Source organism: Chaetodon auriga, chromosome 8 (assembly GCF_051107435.1).
Source record: "Chaetodon auriga isolate fChaAug3 chromosome 8, fChaAug3.hap1, whole genome shotgun sequence".
Lineage (NCBI taxonomy): Eukaryota > Metazoa > Chordata > Actinopteri > Chaetodontiformes > Chaetodontidae > Chaetodon > Chaetodon auriga.
Window position 1 is genome coordinate 19,602,248 of NC_135081.1, and position 22,572 is coordinate 19,624,819.

The 22,572-nt window shown below is 41.8% G+C and overlaps 1 protein-coding gene across 1 annotated transcript; it reads left to right on the forward strand.

Annotated features, from left to right (window-relative positions):
* The first annotated feature begins 11,380 nt into the window (after positions 1 to 11,380).
* On the forward strand, positions 11,381 to 22,343 carry tbx20 (T-box transcription factor 20). The gene is made up of 8 exons (XM_076737947.1): positions 11,381 to 11,510; positions 12,593 to 12,830; positions 14,113 to 14,277; positions 15,797 to 15,905; positions 18,128 to 18,286; positions 19,656 to 19,732; positions 21,567 to 21,679; positions 21,838 to 22,343. Exons 1-8 carry the CDS (start codon positions 11,381 to 11,383, stop codon positions 22,164 to 22,166), a joined length of 1,320 nt encoding a protein of 439 aa, XP_076594062.1. The 3' UTR covers positions 22,167 to 22,343.
* Positions 22,344 to 22,572: the final 229 nt, after the last annotated feature.

Consider the following 22,572-nt stretch of genomic DNA (forward strand, 5'->3'; position numbering starts at 1 on the left):
TGGCTCAACATGTACATACAGCAGCTCACAGAGCCTCTCTCTCCCTGTCGTGTCTCAGCCACGTCATCTTGATAATATTCCCTAATCACCGCTGTGGCACCCCTTAGGGTTCAAACGGGTCATTGGCAAGAAGCCATAATCCTCTTCTTGAACTCTGACCCGCGACAGCCATTTTAATGGGGTCAAATACTGAAAGCGGATCACATCACATCCTGACCAGCGTCGCAAGTTTCTGACGTATCGGCTGCTGGAGGTTAAAGGACGCTTTGAGAGGCTCTTTATGCCTTTCACACATCGGGAATTCGGCAATTATGTACCTGGAGCAGATAAACATGAGGATTAAACGCAGGGGATCGATATTATTGATTGAGCCGGAGAGGTGATCACTTGTACTGTATGAAAACCACCAGGGAAGAAACATCTGCATGTGTCTGTGGATTATTAATGAATGCATGAGAACTGTGTGAAAACTGCAAAAATATCACAATGTGATTCACAATGTTGTGTCTACGTGTGTTTGTGCATGTGTGTGTTTAAATGTGTGTGTGTGTGTGTGTGTGTGTGTGTGTGTGTGTGTGTGTGTGCGCATTGTGGTGTAACTAAGCACAGATAATTCCAGGCAATAACAACACTTGGACAACAATAGACCTTTTCTTGGGGCTGTTTGGCTCTCTGCCACTTGCCTCTGTGTTATTTTAGCAGTGATGCTAATCCCACTTCTAGCAGCGTTCAGTACGTCCAGCAGCCAAGACGAACACAAGCCATGAGACCACAAGATTACGGCTTATACATCGTTTTTTTCTAACCCACACAAAATCCATACGAGTGTGTGTGAGTCTAACAGAAGCCGATAGTTTACAGAAAAACCTGTACTTGGTGTCACTTTCCTAACATCTTTAACTTAGCCTGGCCTTGCTTTGGTCTTGGCCACAACAAGGAATTTAAATTAGCATTTTCTTTGTTATCTAAAATTGGTTATTTTATTGATCTTTGGTTGAGTTTTTCACTTTTTCTTAAAAACGAAAATTTGCTGCAAAATCAGTTCATTTCAATGAGGCATGGACAAAAAAAATCAATTGCTTGCATCAAGTTCAGTTTTGGGTCATTGACCAAGAGCAAACTGTCTTGACGGAGCAGAGGAAACGTCGTAGCTTATTAGCTGTTAGCTCCATGTTTATTTAGATAACCTCTCCTCAGAGCAACTGGTCTGCATAAGAGGAATGGTCTGCAGACAGTTAACATATGAGACAGGAAACAACAGTTCAAATATACCTCTTGAATAAACTTCTTTATACTTACTGTTAGCAAAAGTGGCTTGCTAACTGACACTTAGCAAGGTAGCTGGAGAGCTGTTGTGACTGACTAGTTTTAGCATGTTCTCTCTGGCTAGCATGTTTACTGTTAGCTTGCCAGCTACATTAGTTGCTAACTAGAACTGCGTATGATGTGAAGATGCATGAATGAACATCTTTGTCTGTTTCTGATGATACCGGCTTTATTTTCTCACATCAAAGTTCAACCTGAGCAGAGGTCAAATCGCCAGAATAAGACCCTGGTCCTGACTTCAGACTCAGCTGGACCTCTTGGATTTCATTTAGACTTTTTAGACAATTTAACAAACAATTTAAAACAACATCTTCGGCATTAACTGAATGATCATTTAGTCAGATCTCAGAATGTCTCGCTGTTATTGTAATTGCCCACTTGGACTCAGGATTAAATACTAAGCACCACATTTCTGCCATGAAGAGAACCTGGACAGGGTGTGTGTGTGTGTGTGTGTGTGTGTGTGTGTGTGTGTTTCTGGATGAGGGAGGGGGCTCTGGGTTGTTGGGGTCTTCAAGTGAATAAAGGTTTAAGTCAGTTCTACTAACAGGGGCTCTTTGCACTCCCAGCTGTGCCAGCTGTTAGCACCCTGCATCCCTCTGCTCTACAGATGCAGCCTGCAGCCCCCAGCTACCCCCCCCAACACACACACACACACACACACACACACACACACATACATATATGTGTGAGACGCCCATACAGAGATTGACACAAGTCTTACGTGCAGCACATACACTTAAATCTGGAGTGAGTCTGTGTTATCACATTAAATCTGCATGAGGAAAATTCAAATGTTAGCATGAAGCAATTCTTTGCAATCTTTATAAATCAATATCAATATCAACCAACATGGTCACGCATATACCTCATGTAACACATCTGTGGTACTCAGAGAAAACTAAAAGGGCGAGCTTCTTATATTAATCTTTACTGATGCTGCTGTATTCTGGAATTTCCCCTCGCGGGACAAATAAACGAATATTGATTGATTGATTGATTGATTGATTGATTGAAAAGCTTGAAGTCCGCAAGAGAAACTGCTCATTTCTGCACATTTCCATCCACCGCTTTTATGCAAATATTAACAGTTCGGCGGGTGGCGCTAATTCTGTAGTCACGTGTCATTATAGCATTGTAGAAGAAGAGGCCGTAATGAGATTATGTAGTTAAAGCCTTACTGATCCGGTCAAACCTCATAGAAAACATGAAGTTTATCTTTGTTTAGTGTATGAATTTGAGCCTCTTCATCACTCCACATTTCTGATGCTTTCGTCTCCTCATTCAAAGCTTCGGGTAAAAGTTAAAGTCAGTTGCTTGATGTACGTCATCATTTATTCGCTGAATCTGTCTAATCCATTACACAATGCAGCATTTTAATGACACACCATCTTTCCCTTCTGGCCCAATGAAAATGAGAACAGATGGACGGAAACACAAAGTCAAAGGTGTAAATTAAATCCTATCAATAATATTTTCAACATCTGAAAGCAAGCAAATTAATACAATCTGTGTCTCTAAATATGAAGGTTAGAATTAAAAAAAGGTTTTTTGTGCATTTTCAGGTGCATCAAAGAACACAGTAAATATAGCAAAAGGACATCACAAAAAGCAAAAATGCAGTAAATGTACTGTTCAAATACTAAGGATCAAAGAAATTCATCACATAGTTAAAAGAAATACTTTGTGCAGCTTTATAAGTTGTGCAATAACCTTGACTTTTGCAGTGACTTTTCAGCCTCGGCGTGGAGGTTCCTGTGGGCAGATCTCCTTCTCTCTCCTTGTCAAAGTGAAAATCTGTGGAGCTGAAGTGTGGAGTTCTGAAGTTGAGGTCAAACTAATAGAAGGACACGGAGGTGAAGTCCACAGTCTAACATGCGGAGATGACTCCCCCTCGCTCTGGCCATATTTAGAGATGTGACTCTTGGCACATCTCAGAAACAGCCTCCTCGGGGGGTCAAGAGGGTCGATCCGGTCTGCAGAGTCACAACACAATTACAGCACTCCTTCTTAAAGAGATGTACAAGGAGGCTGAGGGTGGAGGGGTGTACTTCTACAATCCCACTGTTAGCTTTTAGCACCACCCCCTGCCGCTAAAATCTTATGGTTGTCAGTGCTATGCTGCAAAAAGGGTTTGGGTGTTGCAGTAAGCGTGTTATTAGCCTCTCGCTGTCAGTGTCTGTCACGCTCTCTCAGGACGCACAGCAGAGAGCCTGTAGATGTGCATTAATCTGCCTTTTTTAACCACCGAGCCCCTCAATTATTCAGCAGCAGTGTGGAGTCAAACATTCCCATTTAAAGATGTAACACTTGTTTGACCAGCTGAATGTCTAATAGTCGTGTAGAGACAGACAGGGCAGATGGCTGAGTGAGGGGCGAAGAGGACGGACACGAAACCCTTTCAGGGTCAGAGACAGGCAGTGTGTTTAAGGACATTTATGCAAAAGATTATAAACAGTATTCCAATAGAATAAAGACTTTATTCAAGAGAAGTGATGCAAACTTTGTGTGTTGGATTTCGTGACGTCTAGCAGTGAGGGTGCAGGTTGCAACTGACTCAACACCCCCAAATCGTGAGCCAGTTTTTTTTTTTTTTTTTTTTTTCCATTCGGGGCTACTGTAGAAAAATGGCTGTGTAACGTGGCTGACTCCATAGTGGAGGACCTGCTCCTTCTGTACATATAAAGAGTTCATTCTAACATAACAGAGGCACAATGATAATGATTTTTATATTCCACCTCATATTCTGCCCCCTAAATCTTACACACTGCACACACACTTTCTGATGGAATAAAACCTGTATTGCATTTAACAGATGCACTCCTGACTGACCACCTCCTCCCAAATCTTGTGTGTTTGGAAGGCAAAACAAAGTGGTTGCAGTCAAGAGATGGTCTCGTCTCTTGGAGTTAAATGACATCTCTTTACTCCCAAACCTCCATCTCACAGTATCACAGTGTTTGTGGCTCATCAGTCCCCTGATCCATCACATCCTCATCCCTCTCGCCCACCCCCCTCTTTCTTTTTCATTTGACCTATCCTTCACCAGGGCCCAGTGTAATCCCATTGAGTTTGGGCAAAACAGAGTTTAAGGGGGAAAGAGAGGTGAGGGGAGGAGGGGGGTGAGGAAACCTGCTCTATAATCCGAAAGTCACAGACAGAATCCTGCAGCTACAGCTGTGTGTTTGAGTCTTTGATGGCAAACAAGGAGTAAAAATACAACAAAGATATAAATGCCAACATTTTTGCATTCGTTCATGAACATAACATTCAGGCTCACAGACACTTTGCTCTTCAGCTCTTTAGCACTGTGGTTTCAGCCGGCGTTCAGACTGAAACTAGTCTTGTAATGAAACCACAGGGGCTGTTTTGGCGGAGGCACATCGCTTCAGGTTACAATGACACATAAAACAAAATCCAGGGAGTCCAGTTTGAGTAACAGATGAGTCTGAAGGCTTGTCAGACGGCAAACAGCATCTCCACAACGCTCAACAAAGCTGTCATGGCGGCAGTCATTTGATCTTTGTCGCCATGATCACGAGGTAAATGAGAGAAAAGCCTTGTTCAGCAGCTTGTTGCAGCGTAAGATCAGCCAGATTCAACTTTTTTGAAAAAATCAGCAGTGACTTGAGTCATAAGACTTTTTAACATTTCAGCAAAATTACTCTTTCGTGCTGCTACTACCTAAACCCAACCGCAGTCTTTAGATGAACCCTGGATTCTAGTGTTGCAGTCACTTTTTGCTCCCGCCACCCACCCCAACCACCTCCCTGGGTTGTTCTTTTCATACAGGGTTGAAGTTGGTCTGAATGCATGAAGTCTTGTTTGCCTCACTGAAGTTACTCCTCTGTGTCCTTAGAAGGAAAATGAGTAAAATGTGAGCAAAAAATCATCATAACCAAAGAAATTTGGGTCAGAACTAAGAAAATGGGGACCTTAAGGTCAGGGTATGCTCTTCCCCCCGTTTAAGGGGGCTTTAAGATGCTGGTCGACCCTTTGAGAAGCACTTTGGTTGAAGCATACTGACGCCTTTATCCTTCAACTTGACGATCAAACTCTGCAGCTCTGTAAAGCATTTTGTGACAAACCTGTTTGTTAAAGCTCTTCATGGGGGAGATGAGTGGAGCTGGACGGGGGTCCGGGGGGGAGGCGAGCGGAGACGTCGGTCCTGCATTTGAACTTAACCTGGCTGTGGCCCGGGACTGACGCAGCAATTAGCACCAGGGATCAGCATCAAAAGGAACGGCGCAGTGTGAAGCTGGTCTAATTAGTCATATGAACGGAGGCAACAGACCAACCGCTGCATGCCTCAAGTTCTGGAGGGGTGGGAGGTGTGTGTGTGTGTGTGTGTGTGTGTGTGTGTGTGTGTGATTCACCGCAGTCGACAGCAGGTGAATAAGAGTCCACGTTGGCGAGGACATGCTTCAGATCAAAGCTCTGTTATGTCGGCTCATGTGTGATCTGATATGATCTGTTTCTGAAATAGAAGGAAAACATCGCCACTGCTTCTCCGCACGTCTGCTTCTTCACTGTCACACATCAATCGTGAGGCTGATCCCGTCCACTATAAGAGGGCATATCAGAAATTATTTTAAAGTTTGATTTATGCAGCAATGGATGAAAAGATGTAAAACACTTTGAAGCATGTTTTAGGGTATACGTCCACACTGAAAACTTTCCTTTTCAAAGTTAATAAATGTGAAAACGCTCCATCGCCTCTCAGAGCAAAGTATTCTACTTTTGACTTTACTACATTTACTGACTAGTTACTTTACAAATTTAGATTAATGATGGAAAACATAAATCAACTAAAAATGATGATATATAGATGAAGCCACCCAGCAGTAAATAAATTAGCTCCACATGTACCAGCTGCAACATTAAAGTGATTAACACATTAAAGCATTAATAACTGATATGATAACAAGATTCTGAAATGGACCATTCTGCATCATGAATGCTTTCATTGCTGTTACTTATTTTTAGGACTTTTACTTTTAGCAGAATATTTTCACACTGTGGTATTACTTCTACCGATCTTCTTGTGTCCTCTGCAGCTCTCCAAGTGATCATTTTGAATACCAGCATAGTCAATCACATGACACATATCATGACTAATCTGTATTTATGTTGACTGTAAATACTCTAAAATTATTTACCTCGGGCCTCTGTTTCTAATTTCCCCATTCAATGCTAACTCAAAACCATGTTTACCTTTCAGTCTTATGTACATTTTCACAGCGCTAATTCCGATCAATTCCGGTCTTTTCACCCTTTTTTTTTCTTTGACTGAAGTTAAGCTACCTGCAAACACAACTCAACCTCCAACATGTTTTTCATATTAAAAGTATTCTAGCCTTCCCATTATTGGCAGGCTTTTAATGTGAAACCATGAGTGTTCGTGCATAATTTCATGGTCGTCCATCTGATATTTGTTGAGAAATTTCAGTCTGGACCACAGTGGTGGGACAACCAGCGACAGAAAGGCATTTCTATTGCAGACATTAGCCGCTAGCGTGGCTAAAAACTTGTGTTAAAGAGTTAAAGAGCCGTTAAGCTGCGATTATAACTGTAGTCCTAAATCCCTCTTCTCAGATATCACCCCTGTGTGGCCCCGTCAGCCCTGCAGGTGAACGCCGCCATGTAATATGCACAAGTATCTGTGATAATGGGGATTTACATTGACAAAACAAACCTATGCACATATATTAAATGTATTCCTGTAGGCAAATAGTCGCCCCTGCCGCCTGCTCTGTAATCTGGTAAAAAATCGTCAGGGAGGTGAAAGGTTCGGGTCACAACAACAGCCATTTCATTACTGTGGCTCAAATGTCCCAGGATTCAATTCAATCACGGGGCGATTATTTTTCCTCGGATTCCACTCTGAGGGGAATTGGCTGTCGTTTGTTGCTGACCTTTTCACGCCGGAGCCATTTATCCCGGGGAATAATTGTTCAGATGGTTTCGTGGTCATATCCCTGAGTGCTGCAGCTTGTAGGCTCTCGGTGTGGTGAGCCGTCGCATATCCTGTTATCTCCCACTGCTGAGATGTGTGGCAGGAAGAGCAACACACACACACACACACACACACACACACACACACACACACTGCAAAATACAGTGCTATTGTAACGAGTCATTTAATCCACTCAGATGTTTCACTTTTCTTTAAACAAGCGAAAACAGAGGAGATCGTTTCATCTGTTTCTGATGTAAATGATGATTTTTCTGAAGTTTTCTTCAGTCATGTGTTGTGTTGTGTTGTGTTGTGTTGTGTTGTGTTGTGTTGTTAGGATGCACCGGGTCATGTGCCTCGTTTAAAGTTGCCTTATTTTTAGTCTCCTCTGTCTCTTTCTAGCTTCTCCTAGTATTTCTAACTTTATTTTTAAAAACATTTATTATTTTCAGTGATTCATAGTAAAAAATGTATCATAGTTTTATTTCTTCCATTTTTCTGTTTTCTGTGACAGTGTTTTCAGTTATTATTATTAAAGATTTGCTCATTTTCAAAGGCTCCTGTGCAGTTTATCTTGTATTTTGGATTCCTGGCTGCTCCATCCTGTTTTAAACTGAAATGATAAATCCGACTTTGTGCTGAAGGACCTCATGCATATAAACACAAATAAATCCAAGAAGAGAACGTCTGCAGAAATGAACCCGACTGAACCTCCAGAAGGTTAAATGTTGTTAAACCTGTGCTTGATTCACTCTGGAAAACAGGTTTGGACACTAATATTATAAAGACATAAAGAAAAAGCTCATCCAGTGGTTGATCCGCGGCCTTTTGATTCATTTGGCTTTGAATCATCAATGATTAGTCAACTACTACTCCTCAGTTTCCTGGTTTTATCTGTGACTCATCCTGTGTTCAGCTGTGAAAGGCACCAACACCAAACACCATCTGCTTTCCTCAGTTCGCTTTCAGGCCGGCTGTGTCTTTAAGGCTGCACCGGCCCCTCAAAGTGTGAATAATATTCAGTAAGGAGTAACGCTTAAGTGGGAAAGCTTTTAGCACATTATCCACTGGCAATTGCATGGTAATCTAATTTGCCAGCGCAGGTCTCTTATTAAATATCTGCAGCGGCGGATTTGCATTCAGGAGTCTCCTAATGGGTTTAGCTGCTCCGCCGGCCTCTGGCTCGGTGTTTATGTGAGCCTCCATCTCAGAGAGAGAGAGTGACATTGAGGATGAGAGGTGATCCTGCTCTCTCCACACACACACACACACACACACACACACACCTTGGGAAAAAACCTGAAGTCAGCGGTTTGAATCATGGTGCCTTCAGGTGCTGCTGGTAAGCCTCAGCTTCCTTCTCAGCGTCAAACATTTCGATCTGAAGAGAGAACTCTAAAATGGGGTCTGTCGTGAAAGTGAACTCTCTGATTGGCTGCTGTAAACAAAGCGGGGCCTATCAGTCGTGTTCAGGAAGAAAAAACATTTTGTCCTGATAAAGACTGCCTTAGGTGACGTCGAGACCGGATTCAATGCCTGTCGAGTTAAAAGCAGCGGAAATAAAAAAAGATTTCTGTAATCAGCCCTGAGAGCTTTCTCCTTTGATATAACATTGAATGAGTGACCAAAGACAGTAATAAGATGATAACAGTGGGAAGCGTGAGCCTGGAAAACCTTTGGACTGCAGGCCGCTCTGTTGTCACCATTCAAATCTACAAGGCTGCTGCTGTTAAGAGCTATTATTACTGTTACTTGAAGGCCTCATAAAAATAAAGTGCATTTCCTGTTGTCACATGACAGCTGCGTGTTTGTGTGTGTGAAAGATTAGGCGCTCACTGGTGTGTGTCATAGAACGGATTAACCCAAGACTGCTGCTCCTGCACTCAATAAGGCTCCTGTGTGTGTGTGTGTGTGTGTGTGTGTGTGTGTGTGTGTGTGTGTGTGTGTGTGTGTGTGTTGTAAAGGCATTTCTCACAGTTGCTTAGAGTCTCACACACCTCACATCACATAATGAGGCCAAAAAGCAGAATCAGCCGAGAGTCGCCTGGTGTGTTCAGGCTCAGTCTGTTCATGTAAGACGAGCCCAGAGCAGGTGACTCCTGATGGGTATCAGCCCATCTGGTCAATGTCATCGTGCTGTGTTCTTCTTCATCCTGCACGTCACACAGGCCGTAGCTTTTCACCGCAGACGTTCATTTAATGTAGGCAGAATAAAAGATGGAGGCTGTCACTAACACCAGGGCTTATAAGTCGTTTGCTGATACGATTCTACGATTTCTGGGAAGCAAGAACAAGAATCCTGCACATGAAGTCAGTTTTATCTATTCAGCTCAATATCACAAATGTATATCAGTACACCAAAGCTTCTGTCCTCAAACCCTCGATTCAGATGAAGAAAAGCTCCGCAAACAGGGAAAAAAATGGAATACCTGAATAAACCAACCTAATAAAAAAATAACAGCACGAGCAGTCAGGGTGATGAAATCATACATAGATTATAAACATAGATGAAGAGCATGGAGCAACTTTAGGTGTCACATGACCTCCACCCCACCAAAGAGGACAGACCACGAAAACACATATGAGCAAACAGCACCACGCATACAAGCTACAGGATCTCATCTGGAAAAAGCAGCCAATCAGATGGGCCTGTTTGGGTTGCAGCCCAGGACGTACACTGTTTCACGTAAACAACAATATAATTTAACTAAATAACAAAATAATCAGACATTATATTGATGTTTTTGAAAAAGCTGCTGCAGTGCGATCAGCGTGCTCCCTTTGAGAGACACCAAAGTGGCTGTGATGTGATCATACTGTCTACTCTACTACAAATTTTCACAAAGCTCAGTATTATGTCTGTTTTATGTTTTTGAAGAGCTCACTGACTTTTCCCGCACCAGAAAATGTGAAGCAGAAGCAAACAGAGTGACAGTGTTGCTGTGGCTCAGGTGGTACAGCAGGTTGGCTGTTAATGCCTCTGTCAGTGTCAGTCAGTGTATAAAGCGACAACACCACAAACTGCAGTGTCAGAAATGACAAAACTGCATATTTTTTTTACAGAATGTTAATAATAATAAATGAATATAAGCCTCTTCTGTGCAGGATTTATTACAGAAAATATGATGTTTATGTTGTTGTGTATGAATATTTATGTGGACACTGGTGTTATTTCTTTTTATTTTCTAGGACACAAACTGTAACAGAGAATGTGTTTGATTAAAAATCAGCTTCAGTCAGCTCTGAATTTCTTCCACACAACTCGTTAACAGGAGGGGATTTATGGCTTGAATCTTAGTCTATGTGGGACAAAATCAAAAGCCATCATCACCTTCACTGCTGCCATTAATTATCAAATAGCACCATCTTGGGCAAACATCTCCACTGTTGATATTCTGGGTTTGTGATTCCCAACATGTGGTCTGGGGGCCCTCCAGGGGTCCACGAGAGGCCCTCAAACATAAAGTGAATTTCGCTTTTTATTTCCCTTCTCCTTAACATTGTGCAATGAGAGTAAAGAATTAAATTTTTCCAGCCATATGTTAGTCATTTCCCACTGTCATCGCCTCGGTATAGACTGTATGAAGTCATAAAAATCTCACATGTTATTCCTGTTTAACCACACGCCCTCTCCGGGGTCTTTGGCATGTAAAACCCCCTGACAGCTCCAGGTTTTTTAATTGGCTGCTGGGTATCAGAGCTGCTGTGGGACAGTGGGAGTGTGACGTGGAAGCAGAGGCAGTGATTGGAGGGCACACTGGAATTATAAGGGGAGGGTGAATCGGACTGAAGCTTCCCAAAGAGCAGCCGGCCTCAGATCTGTCACCGCAGGACGCGCAAGTTAGTGGAGTCGGTCCTCCTGCTGCCTTCAACATGCGTCCAACAAGACTTACACCTCGGCAGTGACAAGTGTTTCCGAAGTATTTGCCCGTCTCAGAGAGCAGTTTGCGCGCAAAGTGCGAAATCGAGGACAAACTGTGCGTATTTTCCCTGCGCGTTTTCCTCCGCTGGGAGCCCAAAACAGGCGGAGTTGAGAGTTCCTGGAGGATTTTTTTTATTATTATTATTATTTGAAGGGGGATATTTTATTCCACCGACATGGAGTACACGTCGTCCCCGAAGCCGCAGCTCTCATCCCGGGCAAATGCTTTCTCCATAGCCGCCCTGATGTCCAGTGGGAAACCCAGCAAGGACAAAGAGACGGAAGAGAACACCATCAAGCCTCTCGGTAAGGATGGAAAAGGGCCGGACAGGGACATAAAACAGAACAGTTAATTCAAGTTTAATCCAGCTGCATCAAAAGATTACAGATGTTTAACTTGTTTTACGCAGAAGTCCTGAGAGTTAATGAGGGATTTAAGTGAGGTGCAGCCTCCCAGTGAGGAGACAGCTGAACTGTGGAAGCAGAGAGGAAAAAGAAACCACCTGGGAAAATAAGAATAAGAAAAGAAATGAATTACGATGAACTGTCGGATGAGTGGAAGCGAACGTGAGGCTTTAAAATATTTATTATTGAAAACAACGTGACTGGAAAACTTCCTCATAATTCCACGGATAGATTTAAAAACAGCCTGTTATATTTACACGAGTTATCAGTGTGTCATAGTTTAAAAATGAAGCTTGTTAAAATTTGAGCTATTCCTATTTTTGAAGCTTTTAACAATGAAAAAAAAAAAAACACGAAGAACAGATGTTTAGTAATTATAAAGGGACAATATGAGGCGCAAATGTTACATAGAAAAAATGGTGACACTTTGATTTCACTACTCTGGATTTTGGGGCAGAACTCTGCAAACAGTGAATATCGATCTGAATATTATTTCATTTTGTTTTCTCTCTGTGTCATTTTCAGCAACACACTCAACATGGGGTCCTGTGCCAAATTTAGTTTATATGATTAAGAAAAATAATCCAGTGGAAGAACAGTTAGTTTATTATTTATTAATTTTGTTTTTATTGAACTAATTTGGGTAAAATTGTAAAAGGTGTTTCTTTCCCTGTAACGACAAACGTGTTTCTTTAGACTTAAATATCAAATATAAAATCAGCTAAATGTTATTCCTATTTTTTCTTTTTTTATTTCGTTACATAATCTAGTAATAATAATGTTACCAATACAAGGAAATATAAACATGTGTTAGATTGTAAACTTCATGCGGGTTTACTGACTTTAAGTTACCAAACTGTATTTTTCTGGTTGTTCCTCGATGACGCGGAGCTGCTGATGACAGTCACTGAAAATAAAATGAAAATAATCTTCACGCTTCTGTTTCTTTCTCTCTTTCCATGCATTAAAAAAAAAAAAAAAAGAACAATTTGTGGAGAAGTCCTCCTGCAACCAACAGGCTCTGGCGGACCTGTCCTCCCTGGACGGGCACGGGGACTTCAGCGGGAGCGCGCCCGCAGTGTGCACGGAGCCGCTCATCCCCACCAATCCCGGCATCCCCAGCGAGGAGATGGCCAAGATCTCGTGCAGCTTGGAGACCAAAGAGCTGTGGGACAAATTTCACGAGCTGGGCACCGAGATGATCATCACCAAGTCTGGAAGGTAAACGGTCCTCTGTCTTTGTTTGATTTTTTGTTTATTTAATTTATTGTTTTTATGTAAACAAGATGACTTAACAGCAACAACAACAACAACAACAATAATAATCACAATTCTAATAATAAAACATTAAATAATAAGTAGGATTATTGGACGATAATGTGAGAATACTTAGGTGATCAAATCTGATAAAATGTCGATTTTTCGTTATAGTGTGAATGAAATCACAAACGAAAGAAAAAAAAACAAACAAGGAAAACATGTATTGTCTTATTGTGGAATTTGGGGTCCCTGTCATAGATCCTGTTTGCTTGCAGCATACAAAATCCAGACCCGTCCTGCAGCTTTCTGCGGGTTTTCCTCAGACTGAGCACATCCAAACTCTAACCTGCAGCGAAATCCACGTCATCTGATGCCAGAACGTGGTGTCCTGCTGACACTGTGAATGAAGAACGAGCTGCAGGTTCCGGCCATGAGGCCACACACGCCACAGCGGCTGGATGTCAAATAGATCATAATTAAAAAAATAATCTATCGATATTTCCTGAAATAAAAAAACTGTAGTCAAGACGAGATTATTATTTGTAAGTTTGCTGTGATTAATCTTTTATAAATTTAGGCTTTGAAAGATTGGATTTCTGCACAGGGTGGCCTGTTTTCAGAGGGCAGCCAGCACTGAGGACACTGAGGTCATGAGGTTTGAGCAGTATGGAGGGAGTCTGCAATCTTAAGTTTAAAAATACATACATGATGCGTGCCTAACTGCCTCATTCCAGTATTTTAGACTTTCGTAATCAGGCTTATTTTAAACCAACAAAATAAAAACAAACAAAAAACTCGCTAATTCTCCAAAGGAATTAAAAAAATAAAATACAAATAATTCAATAACTGAATAAGAAAAATATGAAAAATCAAATGAACTAGATTTTCTGAGAAGGCAGAGATGCGACATGACCTCAGTGTTTAAAGTGACCAGGCTAATTAATGTTAAGATTCTGTGTGTTGTTTCTGAATACACAAAAATGTTTTTACACAATGAGTGTGCTCAAAATTATTCATATACCCACAACACTGCAAATAATGGTAAACTAATTAAGATTTGATTCTGCTATGAAACAACACACCTGATGATCATCTGGAAGGGAAAAGGTCGATTGTCTTTATTTTATTATAATTATTTATTTATTTATTTATTTTGTGTGTGTGTGTGTGTGTGTGTGTGTGTGTGTGTGTACAGTACAGCAACAATAATGAGAGTAAACATAACCTGTGGCTCCTCCGTCAGGCGGATGTTCCCCACCATCCGGGTCTCCTTCTCCGGAGTGGACCAGGACTCCAAGTACATCGTGCTGATGGACATCGTCCCGGTGGATAATAAGCGGTACCGGTACGCCTATCACCGCTCCTCCTGGCTGGTTGCCGGCAAAGCCGACCCTCCTCTGCCCGCCAGGTACAGAGACTCAGCCGGCTCACCTGTCAGAGCGCACCTGAGCACAATAAACCATTGAGACCGTGAAAAGTTCACAAAGGCCATGAGCTTGATTATCCGTCTTTTTATGTCATTTCACAGGGGACATATAAACATATATGTCTTTATATACATATGATATATGTTTTTATATGTCACCTCACAGAGAGCAAGAAGAATATTAAAAATAACTCGGAAACATCATAATCAAAATTCAAATTAGTTAATTAATTTATTTAACCTGTTTATTTATTTAACGACAACGTCTGGCTTTCGTGTGAGTGTGAATTTTCTAAGTGAACTGAAATGCACTTTTTTAATGGAAGGCTCGAGGCCAGATGGTGTGTATGTATGCAGGGACCTCTGGGATTCTGCGCCCTGTATTTTGTTCATGTTGCTCTATTCATCGGCTGGATAAACCTGCTTTGCTCCAGGTGTTGATGTTAACAATGCGTAGTGGTGAGAAAAGAGCGAGTATCACCTTCACATCAGTCACTGTTGGAAAATGTTTCGTTATATATATAATGAAACGTCATCAATAGCACGTGAAGAAAAACTGGAGCTGTGCGAGGCCGCCACCTTAACTGACACCGATGAAACAATGAAAAAATAAAATAAATAAATAAAAATAAAATATATATATATCATCTTTACCAGGAGGCATCTGGGAACATTGATGCCATGCTGATTGATGTCATGAAGATATCAGTTCAAGCTGCAAACGAGTTTATACATCCAGGCAATGACTATGTGAGGAGTTATGTCCCTGTTTCCTGAGAATGAGTGGCTTTTAGCTAGCTGAAGGAAGTTTACACTCTACAGCTAGAGAGTCACTATTTTTCCATTATAATGTTATTCCTTTCCTCATGTTGGGAAATTAGAAAAAAAAAGAAAAAAGAAAAAAAAAGAAATAGAAACTCACTTTTTGTCTGTGTCTGGTGGGGTTATGTCAAGGAACTTGGGCTCACGACCTCAATATTTTGAAAATTCTGGCTTCAGGATCCTTCATCGTTTCCCAGCACTAAGCTTTAAAGATGCTGAGGCCGAAATAAAATGAGTACATTTCCTGAGACAAAGAGGAGCAAAGACTGAGGAGTAACGACATGTAACTCAAAACTGTGTTTAACCCTTTTCTGTTTAAATACTCATTGACAAAGGTATAACTAATGAATGATTGCAATTTGATATTAAGAAAATTATTTGCTTTTAAACAGATCTTTCTTCATTTTCCTTTCTTTATATTTTTATATTTCTGTTTTGTATGTATATTTGTATTTTCTGTATATTTCTTTTATTCTCGTCTCACTTCCTGACACTGAAACATCCTTTAAAAACGCCTGTAGGAACCTTTGTCACTCTCTGAAAGTCACCCGTCACCTTACATGGAGCTGGACCGCGGTCGCTAGGCGACCTGTGAATTTTCAGTTAGCGCGGTGTGATTGGGAATCGAAATAACGCCTTTCAACCAATCACAGCTGAGGATGTTCTTCTTCTCCTGCAGGTTGTACGTCCACCCGGACTCCCCGTTCTCTGGAGAGCAGCTGATGAAGCAGATGGTTTCCTTCGAGAAAGTCAAACTGACGAACAACGAACTGGACCAACACGGACACGTGAGCTCCTGCTGTTTTATCTACCCGTTCTTTCTTAAAAAGTTAAAAAAAAACCTAAAATATGAGGCTTTTATGTCGACATGTTAGGAGACACTGTGAAAACAGGTTACCGTTACGTTAAGCTAACTGCTTTTCAGGCGAAAAAACAGACTCAGAGTTCATGAAGCCCTGTCATAAGTGACAGAAAAGCAGTCTTTCCTTAGTTAATCAGCTTTGACCTGCTAACATTTTAAAACAGCGTAGTGAAGAAAACTGCGCCTAAAATTACTGGCAGATTTTTAATTTGTGTAGGACTTAGTCTTCCGGTCTGCATTTTTTAGTTATTTAATTTCAGAACCCTGGACCAAATCGACCAAATTGCCTGTAAAACATTTAAAAAGTTGTTTCTATAGAAATATGTTGAAGTTAGAAAGTCGTAGAAAAAGCCTTTCTGTGTCTGTCCGACAATTAAAGATCGCCTGACAAAAGCAAATTGCTCTTTAAATCCGCCTTTCATGCACTGAAGGCTTCATGCGAGCACAAGCAGAGACCACAAAAACATTTCACAACCCAGAGAAACGTTTAGTTTATCCATCGATTGGCCAACAGTAAGACACAGCCTGGGAAACAAGCTACGTATTATCTGGAAGGGTGTGTGTGTGTGTGTGTGTGTGTGTGTGTGTGTGTGTGTTGCATTTCCAAAAATAGCTTCCTGACGCCACTTACATGGAAGTCACCACAACAAATATATGAGTAAGCTATATAAAACCAAAAAGGCTGTATATCCCTTTTTATCTAATTTAATTTTTCTCATACATGTTATTTATTTTATTGATTGATTGATAGTATTTCCTGTAGTGAATGTACTGTAGAATATTAAAGAGACACGTGGCAGGTTTTGGATATGCTTTTAAACGTAATTTGTGCAGTAAAAAAAATACACGGAAGCTGCTTATTTTAAGAGATCGTAAGAGATCATGTCAGGTCTATATAAATGAATTAATGAATGGAAAATATAAATGAAATACATTTGTCCTCTGTAGCTGCATTTTAAAACAGAGGCAGCCTGAAAGTAGAACAAAATAAGAATTACTGTATCCACAATAAATGCTCTCAAAATATCCTAAAATGCAGGATACCATTTAGAAAAACAAGCAGCTGTGTGGATGAATTCTTTGTTAAAGATGAAGGAGACACTCTCCTGTGTGCTACATGATATACAATATAAGATATTACTATTTAATAGAATAATAACAGATTGTTTTAAGATGTATTTCATTAACTGAAATAATCGTCCCCATGAGCAGAAATCAAAGTACTGTACACATGTTGCTGAACTAAATTTAGCTCATAAACCCCCCAAAAAAGCCTACATCCTTAAGCACACAAAACATTTGTAATTTGTATTTTACTTGATATTGTTATTGGTATTTTACTTGCACTGTGTTTTTCTTCATCTCTTCTTTTTTTTCCCCTCCGCTGAGTCAGTTGCATATGTTCAATATTTGTTTGGATATTTAAAAACATATTCAAAGCTGCACAAAGTCAGGAGCAGTGAAGAAATGAGTCATCATGCCATGCTCAGTGTAAAAGGCCTCAAATTTAGCATTTCACAAATGTTTCTATGATACTGCTGTAGGTTTTTTCCAACATCTATTTATAGAATTGTTTATTTTCATTTTATTATTCCACTTTTGATATATTTGCAAAGAACAAAATGTTTCAAAGTTTCTAAGTAATTTAAGAAAATAATCTCAATGTTAGCTGTTCTAGAGCTTTTGATCATAGCACACAATCTTCATCAGCTAATGGAGTTTGCCCAGTTATCAGTTACCTTTATTTTGGAACACTTGAAAGGACTTCTTGTCCATTTTGGATTAAAAGCTGAGGCTGATGTGTGAAATATATCAAATTAATACAACAAAATAACACAGTTGACTTTATTTTCGTACGTTATGTGGAGCACACTTTGGAGTAAAACTTGCAGACTTAACACAAACAGCAGGAAATGGGGCCTTTGTTTGGGACTATTTTCAGCTGCGGATTAAAACGCATTTGGTTTGTCACTTTCTCCTACTCACTTGAGTTTGCAGCTATGATGGAAATGATTCCATCAGACCAGACCTGACCCTGATCTGTTTAGACTGTGGGTCGTTTCAGTCTGTTGGTTGTCCGTCACAGTCTGACTGTTGAACCCGTACGTTTACCCGTCTCATTGACCGTCTCTGATTCTGGCTCTGCAGATCATCCTCAACTCCATGCACAAATACCAGCCACGGGTCCACATCATCAAGAAGAAGGACCACACCGCCTCGCTGCTCAACCTCAAGTCTGAGGAGTTCCGCACCTTCGTCTTTGTTGAGACAGTCTTCACCGCTGTCACGGCCTATCAGAACCAGCTGGTGAGTGATTGATGGCTGACGCGAGCCAATTGACATTATAGGCTCTTCTTCTTCTTTGGATTAACTGGCAAACTCTGTTGGTTCCCATAAAGATTTTAATACAGTGAAATAGCTCCAAGCTCCAAGCTTTTGTTAGTATCACAGTTTTCATCAGCAGGAGGAGTTTGTCCCGTTGAGGTACATGTAAAGATCCATCGTTCAGAGTTCAAATTTCCATTTTTTTCCCAGAACACTTTACGGCTTCTCGTCCACTTCGGCTTTAATGTCAAGACTGAAAGTAAATTCTTGACCTGAGGAAGATGTGAACGCTCCAGAACGGCTACTAAACATGAAATTACGTTTGATGCTGAGCAGTATATACAACAGTACAAAACACCAATGATACGATAACATTTTCACCATAAATCACCATAAAACTCAACAACAAGAACCAGATCTTTCACATCTGATCCTTCTCTGGAACTGCTTCAGCCTGAGTTTAAAAATTGATCACCTGGACAGTGAACTTCCAGCTCCTCATAGACTCTGTGTTACTGAGATAAAAACCCTGAGAGGGTCCACAAGTCACTGAGCACCGTGGGTTATTTGGGCATTCATGATGAGTTTATTATCAGCAAATTTAATAAAATGATCAAAATAGAGCATATTTAATTTTGTTGAGAAAAATAATGATAAAAGCTAAAAATAATTTGTGTATCCACTTTGTAATTCAGATCTGCTCCAAAATTTAACAGGTTCCTCCTTGCCTCATGTTACACCCTTTTACCAAGTTTTCTAAAAAGCAGGCGGGTAGTTTTTTCTGTAATCCTGCTGACAAACAGACAAACTGAACCGAAAACAGAACCTCTTTGTAAAGGTAATAAATAGAAATGTTCTGAGCCGATTTCAAGTCATTTGTGAGGGAAGAGGCTCCTCTCTAACCCCGCTGTGTAACTGCCAGAGTACAAAGGATTCTTGCATTTCCAACAAATCCAACAGAGTGAGACGTCTTCTCTTTAGTGGATCGCTTCACGTCCATTCCAAGAGCTTCATTCTCCCACACAGACTTTCGTTCACGTATCAACAATTTAAGCTTTAAAGGTCAAAGCTTTGAATCAGGACCTTGTGAAAAATAAGGTGTGTCTGATCTCAGGTCAGACTGTGTCGAGCAGAAACCCGATATGGAAGGACTCGCATCAGATCAGGGCCAAAAACAACCTGATGGGGACTTCCCCGTTAATAAACAGCTTCAGAGTCTGAGCTGTGCTGTAGAGACATTACAGAGAGGCCGCCTGCAGGACGGAGCATGTTGAGACCGACTGGACGAGGGACAAAAACCAGAGACACAGACAGAAGCGCTCACACTCCTCGCTCTGCTGCTGTTTCACAGATCACCAAACTGAAGATCGACAGCAACCCGTTCGCCAAAGGTTTCCGGGACTCGTCGCGGCTGACGGACATGGAGAGGTACAGGGGATTCTGGGTCCTGCACGGTCTGCTCGCCGTCTGTCTGAGCTTCTTGTTTTCTTGTCTGTCCTCTTTCCTTTCATTCCTTTCTTTCCAGCTCTGCTTGTCTTCCATCCTTCCTGTTATTTTCCTGTCCCCTTTCCTTCTGTTTGTCTCTTTGTCTTCTCTTATCAAACACTCTTTCTTTTCTTTTAGTCTATATTTCATATTTTTGTCATTTCTCATCCTTTCCTTATCTTTCTCGCTTCTTCTTTCTTTCCTGCTGTTTTCTTTCATCCTTCTTCTGTCTTCCCTTTATAGTCATTTTCAGTCTGTCCTTCTCCCTCACCTTGTTTTTGTTTTGAGTCATTTTTGTTTTTTTCATGCTTTTCACCTTATTATTTTTCTCTTTCTTGTTGTCTTTTATTCCCTTTTTTCCATTCCTTTGTTTTCTTTTCTTTTCTATTTCTCCATCCTTCTCTGTCCGTCTTTCTTTCTTCCTCTCTTGTCTCGTACAGTGTAGTTGTATTCTCTATTATATGCTCGCTGTTTATGTACTGTACCCACACACACACACACACACACACACACACACGCACACATTTACAGTAACTCTGACCATCCAAAGGATTTTTAGGGACATTGCCAAAACACACACTTCTCGTAATTCCTGATTCCGGCACTACGGCCAAAATCAGCTGACAAAATCAAACCATCTGCCCATTTCCCTCAATCAAACATCGCAAACCAGAGACGGCCAAAAGACAGCCAGACCCCCCCCCCCTCCTCCTCCTCCTCCTTCTTCTTCTCTGTCTCTCTCTTTTTGAGGGCTGTGAATTAGACCTGATCAATTGATCTTCGGGGAGCTGCAGAAATCACATTAGTCTGGAGTCGGCCACTGCACTAAAACACACTGTAATTCAATTGGCTGCAGTGACTGATTGAAACCAGCATGTCCCGCCCCCCCCCTTGCCTCCCTCCTGCCCTGCCGTGCATTGTGGGAGTTTGCAGTGGCCTGAGGGGCCCGACGCTGATAAAAACACACACATTTGTACTCCTCTGCTGACAGATATTGCACTTTCCTAACCTAATTGGGGGGGTAGGGGCTGCAGAGGGGGGGCTGCTAATGTGGACGCATGGCTCTCATGATGCAGACCACTTGCCCATCCACACACACACACACACACACACACACACTCACACACACACGGTCACTACCTCCCCCAACAATTTGTGTCACTGTGTTTGAGAAGTGCGATCTGACAAGACTCAAATGAGCTAATGCACTTTGTGGCATAGTGAACACACACTCACACACAGCCAAAATCTGCATGCATGGCCTACACAAACAAGAGGACAACCCCACACACACACACAGGGGACACACACATGTAAAGAAAATGACAGAGTTCAGTTAATAAACAGAATGTTGGTGTTACACTGAAATCTGTGACCATCAGATTTTATGAAGTTTAACTTTGATAAAAGAAATGTTGACCAGTGATTGACGGACGAGGCTTCACACAGGCAAACCTGTAGAACTGTGAGCCAATGTGACGTGTTTAAAATGAAATTTAAAATATTTTAAAGACGCTTTTGAAAAGATAAATGATGAAAATGTGCTTAGAATGACAAATTAAAGCGCATCGATTTTTCAAAACAAAGATGGAGTCACGAGTTTAGCTGCTACAATGTGGAACCACAGGGGAAAAGTTTTGTTTTTATTTGCTTCATTCTGATCATGTGACCAGAACCAGAATCCTTCTGTTTTTATATTTGTGTGTGAAACAAAGTGAATCTCTCCGGTGAAAGAAAGAGATTTACGTTGGGGCTCTCTCTTCGGCTTTTGCTGCAGGGAAAGTGTTGAGAATCTGATTCACAAGCACTCATACGCCCGGTCGCCGATCCGAACCTACGCCGGCGACGAGGAGAACCTGAGCGAGGACGGACACTCTGCGCACACCAGAGGTGAGCGGCCGCCAGCAGCGTCTGTGTTTTCGGACACTAACGGAGGGAGAAGACGTTGCTTTTGGTCTTTTCATTTGATTTGTTGACACCAGGAAAATAAATAACACCGGCAGCTTTGCATCAGTGTGATGTTTCTGTCTGTCCCGTGTCTCCTGCAGGCTCAGCGTTCACCGCCTCAGACAACCTCTCCCTCAGCTCCTGGGTCACCACCACTTCGGGCTTCTCGGGCTTCCAGCACCCGCAGTCCCTGTCGGCCATGGGCACCGGCACCGCCTCCCTGCCCCACCCCATCCAGGGCTCGCTGCCCCCCTACAGCCGGCTGGGCATGCCGCTGACGCCCAGCGCTCTGGCTGGGACCATGCAGGGCAGCGGGCCGTCTTTCCCTTCCTTCCACATGCCCCGCTACCACCACTACTTTCAGCAGGGGCCCTACGCTGCCATCCAGGGACTCCGCCACTCCTCCACGGTCATGACGCCTTTTGTATGACTCCGTCCTGGGGAGGAGACAGCCGAGCCTCGCTCTGATGCTCATCCTCAGCCCACCGCCACCAGTTATTTCTCCTCTCCGGCTCATCACTCCTCATCCCGTTTGTATCTTTCCTCCTGGTCTTTGTAAATAGTCCACCTGCAGAGTGGGGTGATGAGGATGCGGTGTACTGATCCAGAAAATCCAGCAAAGAAGGACTGTGGTGCCTCCAGAGGACCTACAGACACATCCGCAGGTCCTGTGGTCTCTATGAACACTTCAGTGACATTGTACAAACACTGACAACCTCAATACAAACTATAAAACCCAATGCAAGACGATTAAAGGAGCATGTTTGGTCTTGGCCCTTGAAGAACAGAAAGCGGATCCTGAAATCCTCAAACTCATTTTAATAGTATTTAGAAGA

Excerpts from the sequence above, each read along its gene's own strand:
- tbx20 (XM_076737947.1), top strand. The coding sequence starts at position 11,381 with ATGGAGTACACGTCGTCCCCGAAGCCGCAGCTCTCATCCCGGGCAAAT. Across the intron at positions 12,831-14,112 it reads ATCATCACCAAGTCTGGAAG|GCGGATGTTCCCCACCATCC; the intron begins GTAAACGGTCCT and ends CTCCTCCGTCAG. Across the intron at positions 18,287-19,655 it reads CGGCCTATCAGAACCAGCTG|ATCACCAAACTGAAGATCGA; the intron begins GTGAGTGATTGA and ends GCTGTTTCACAG.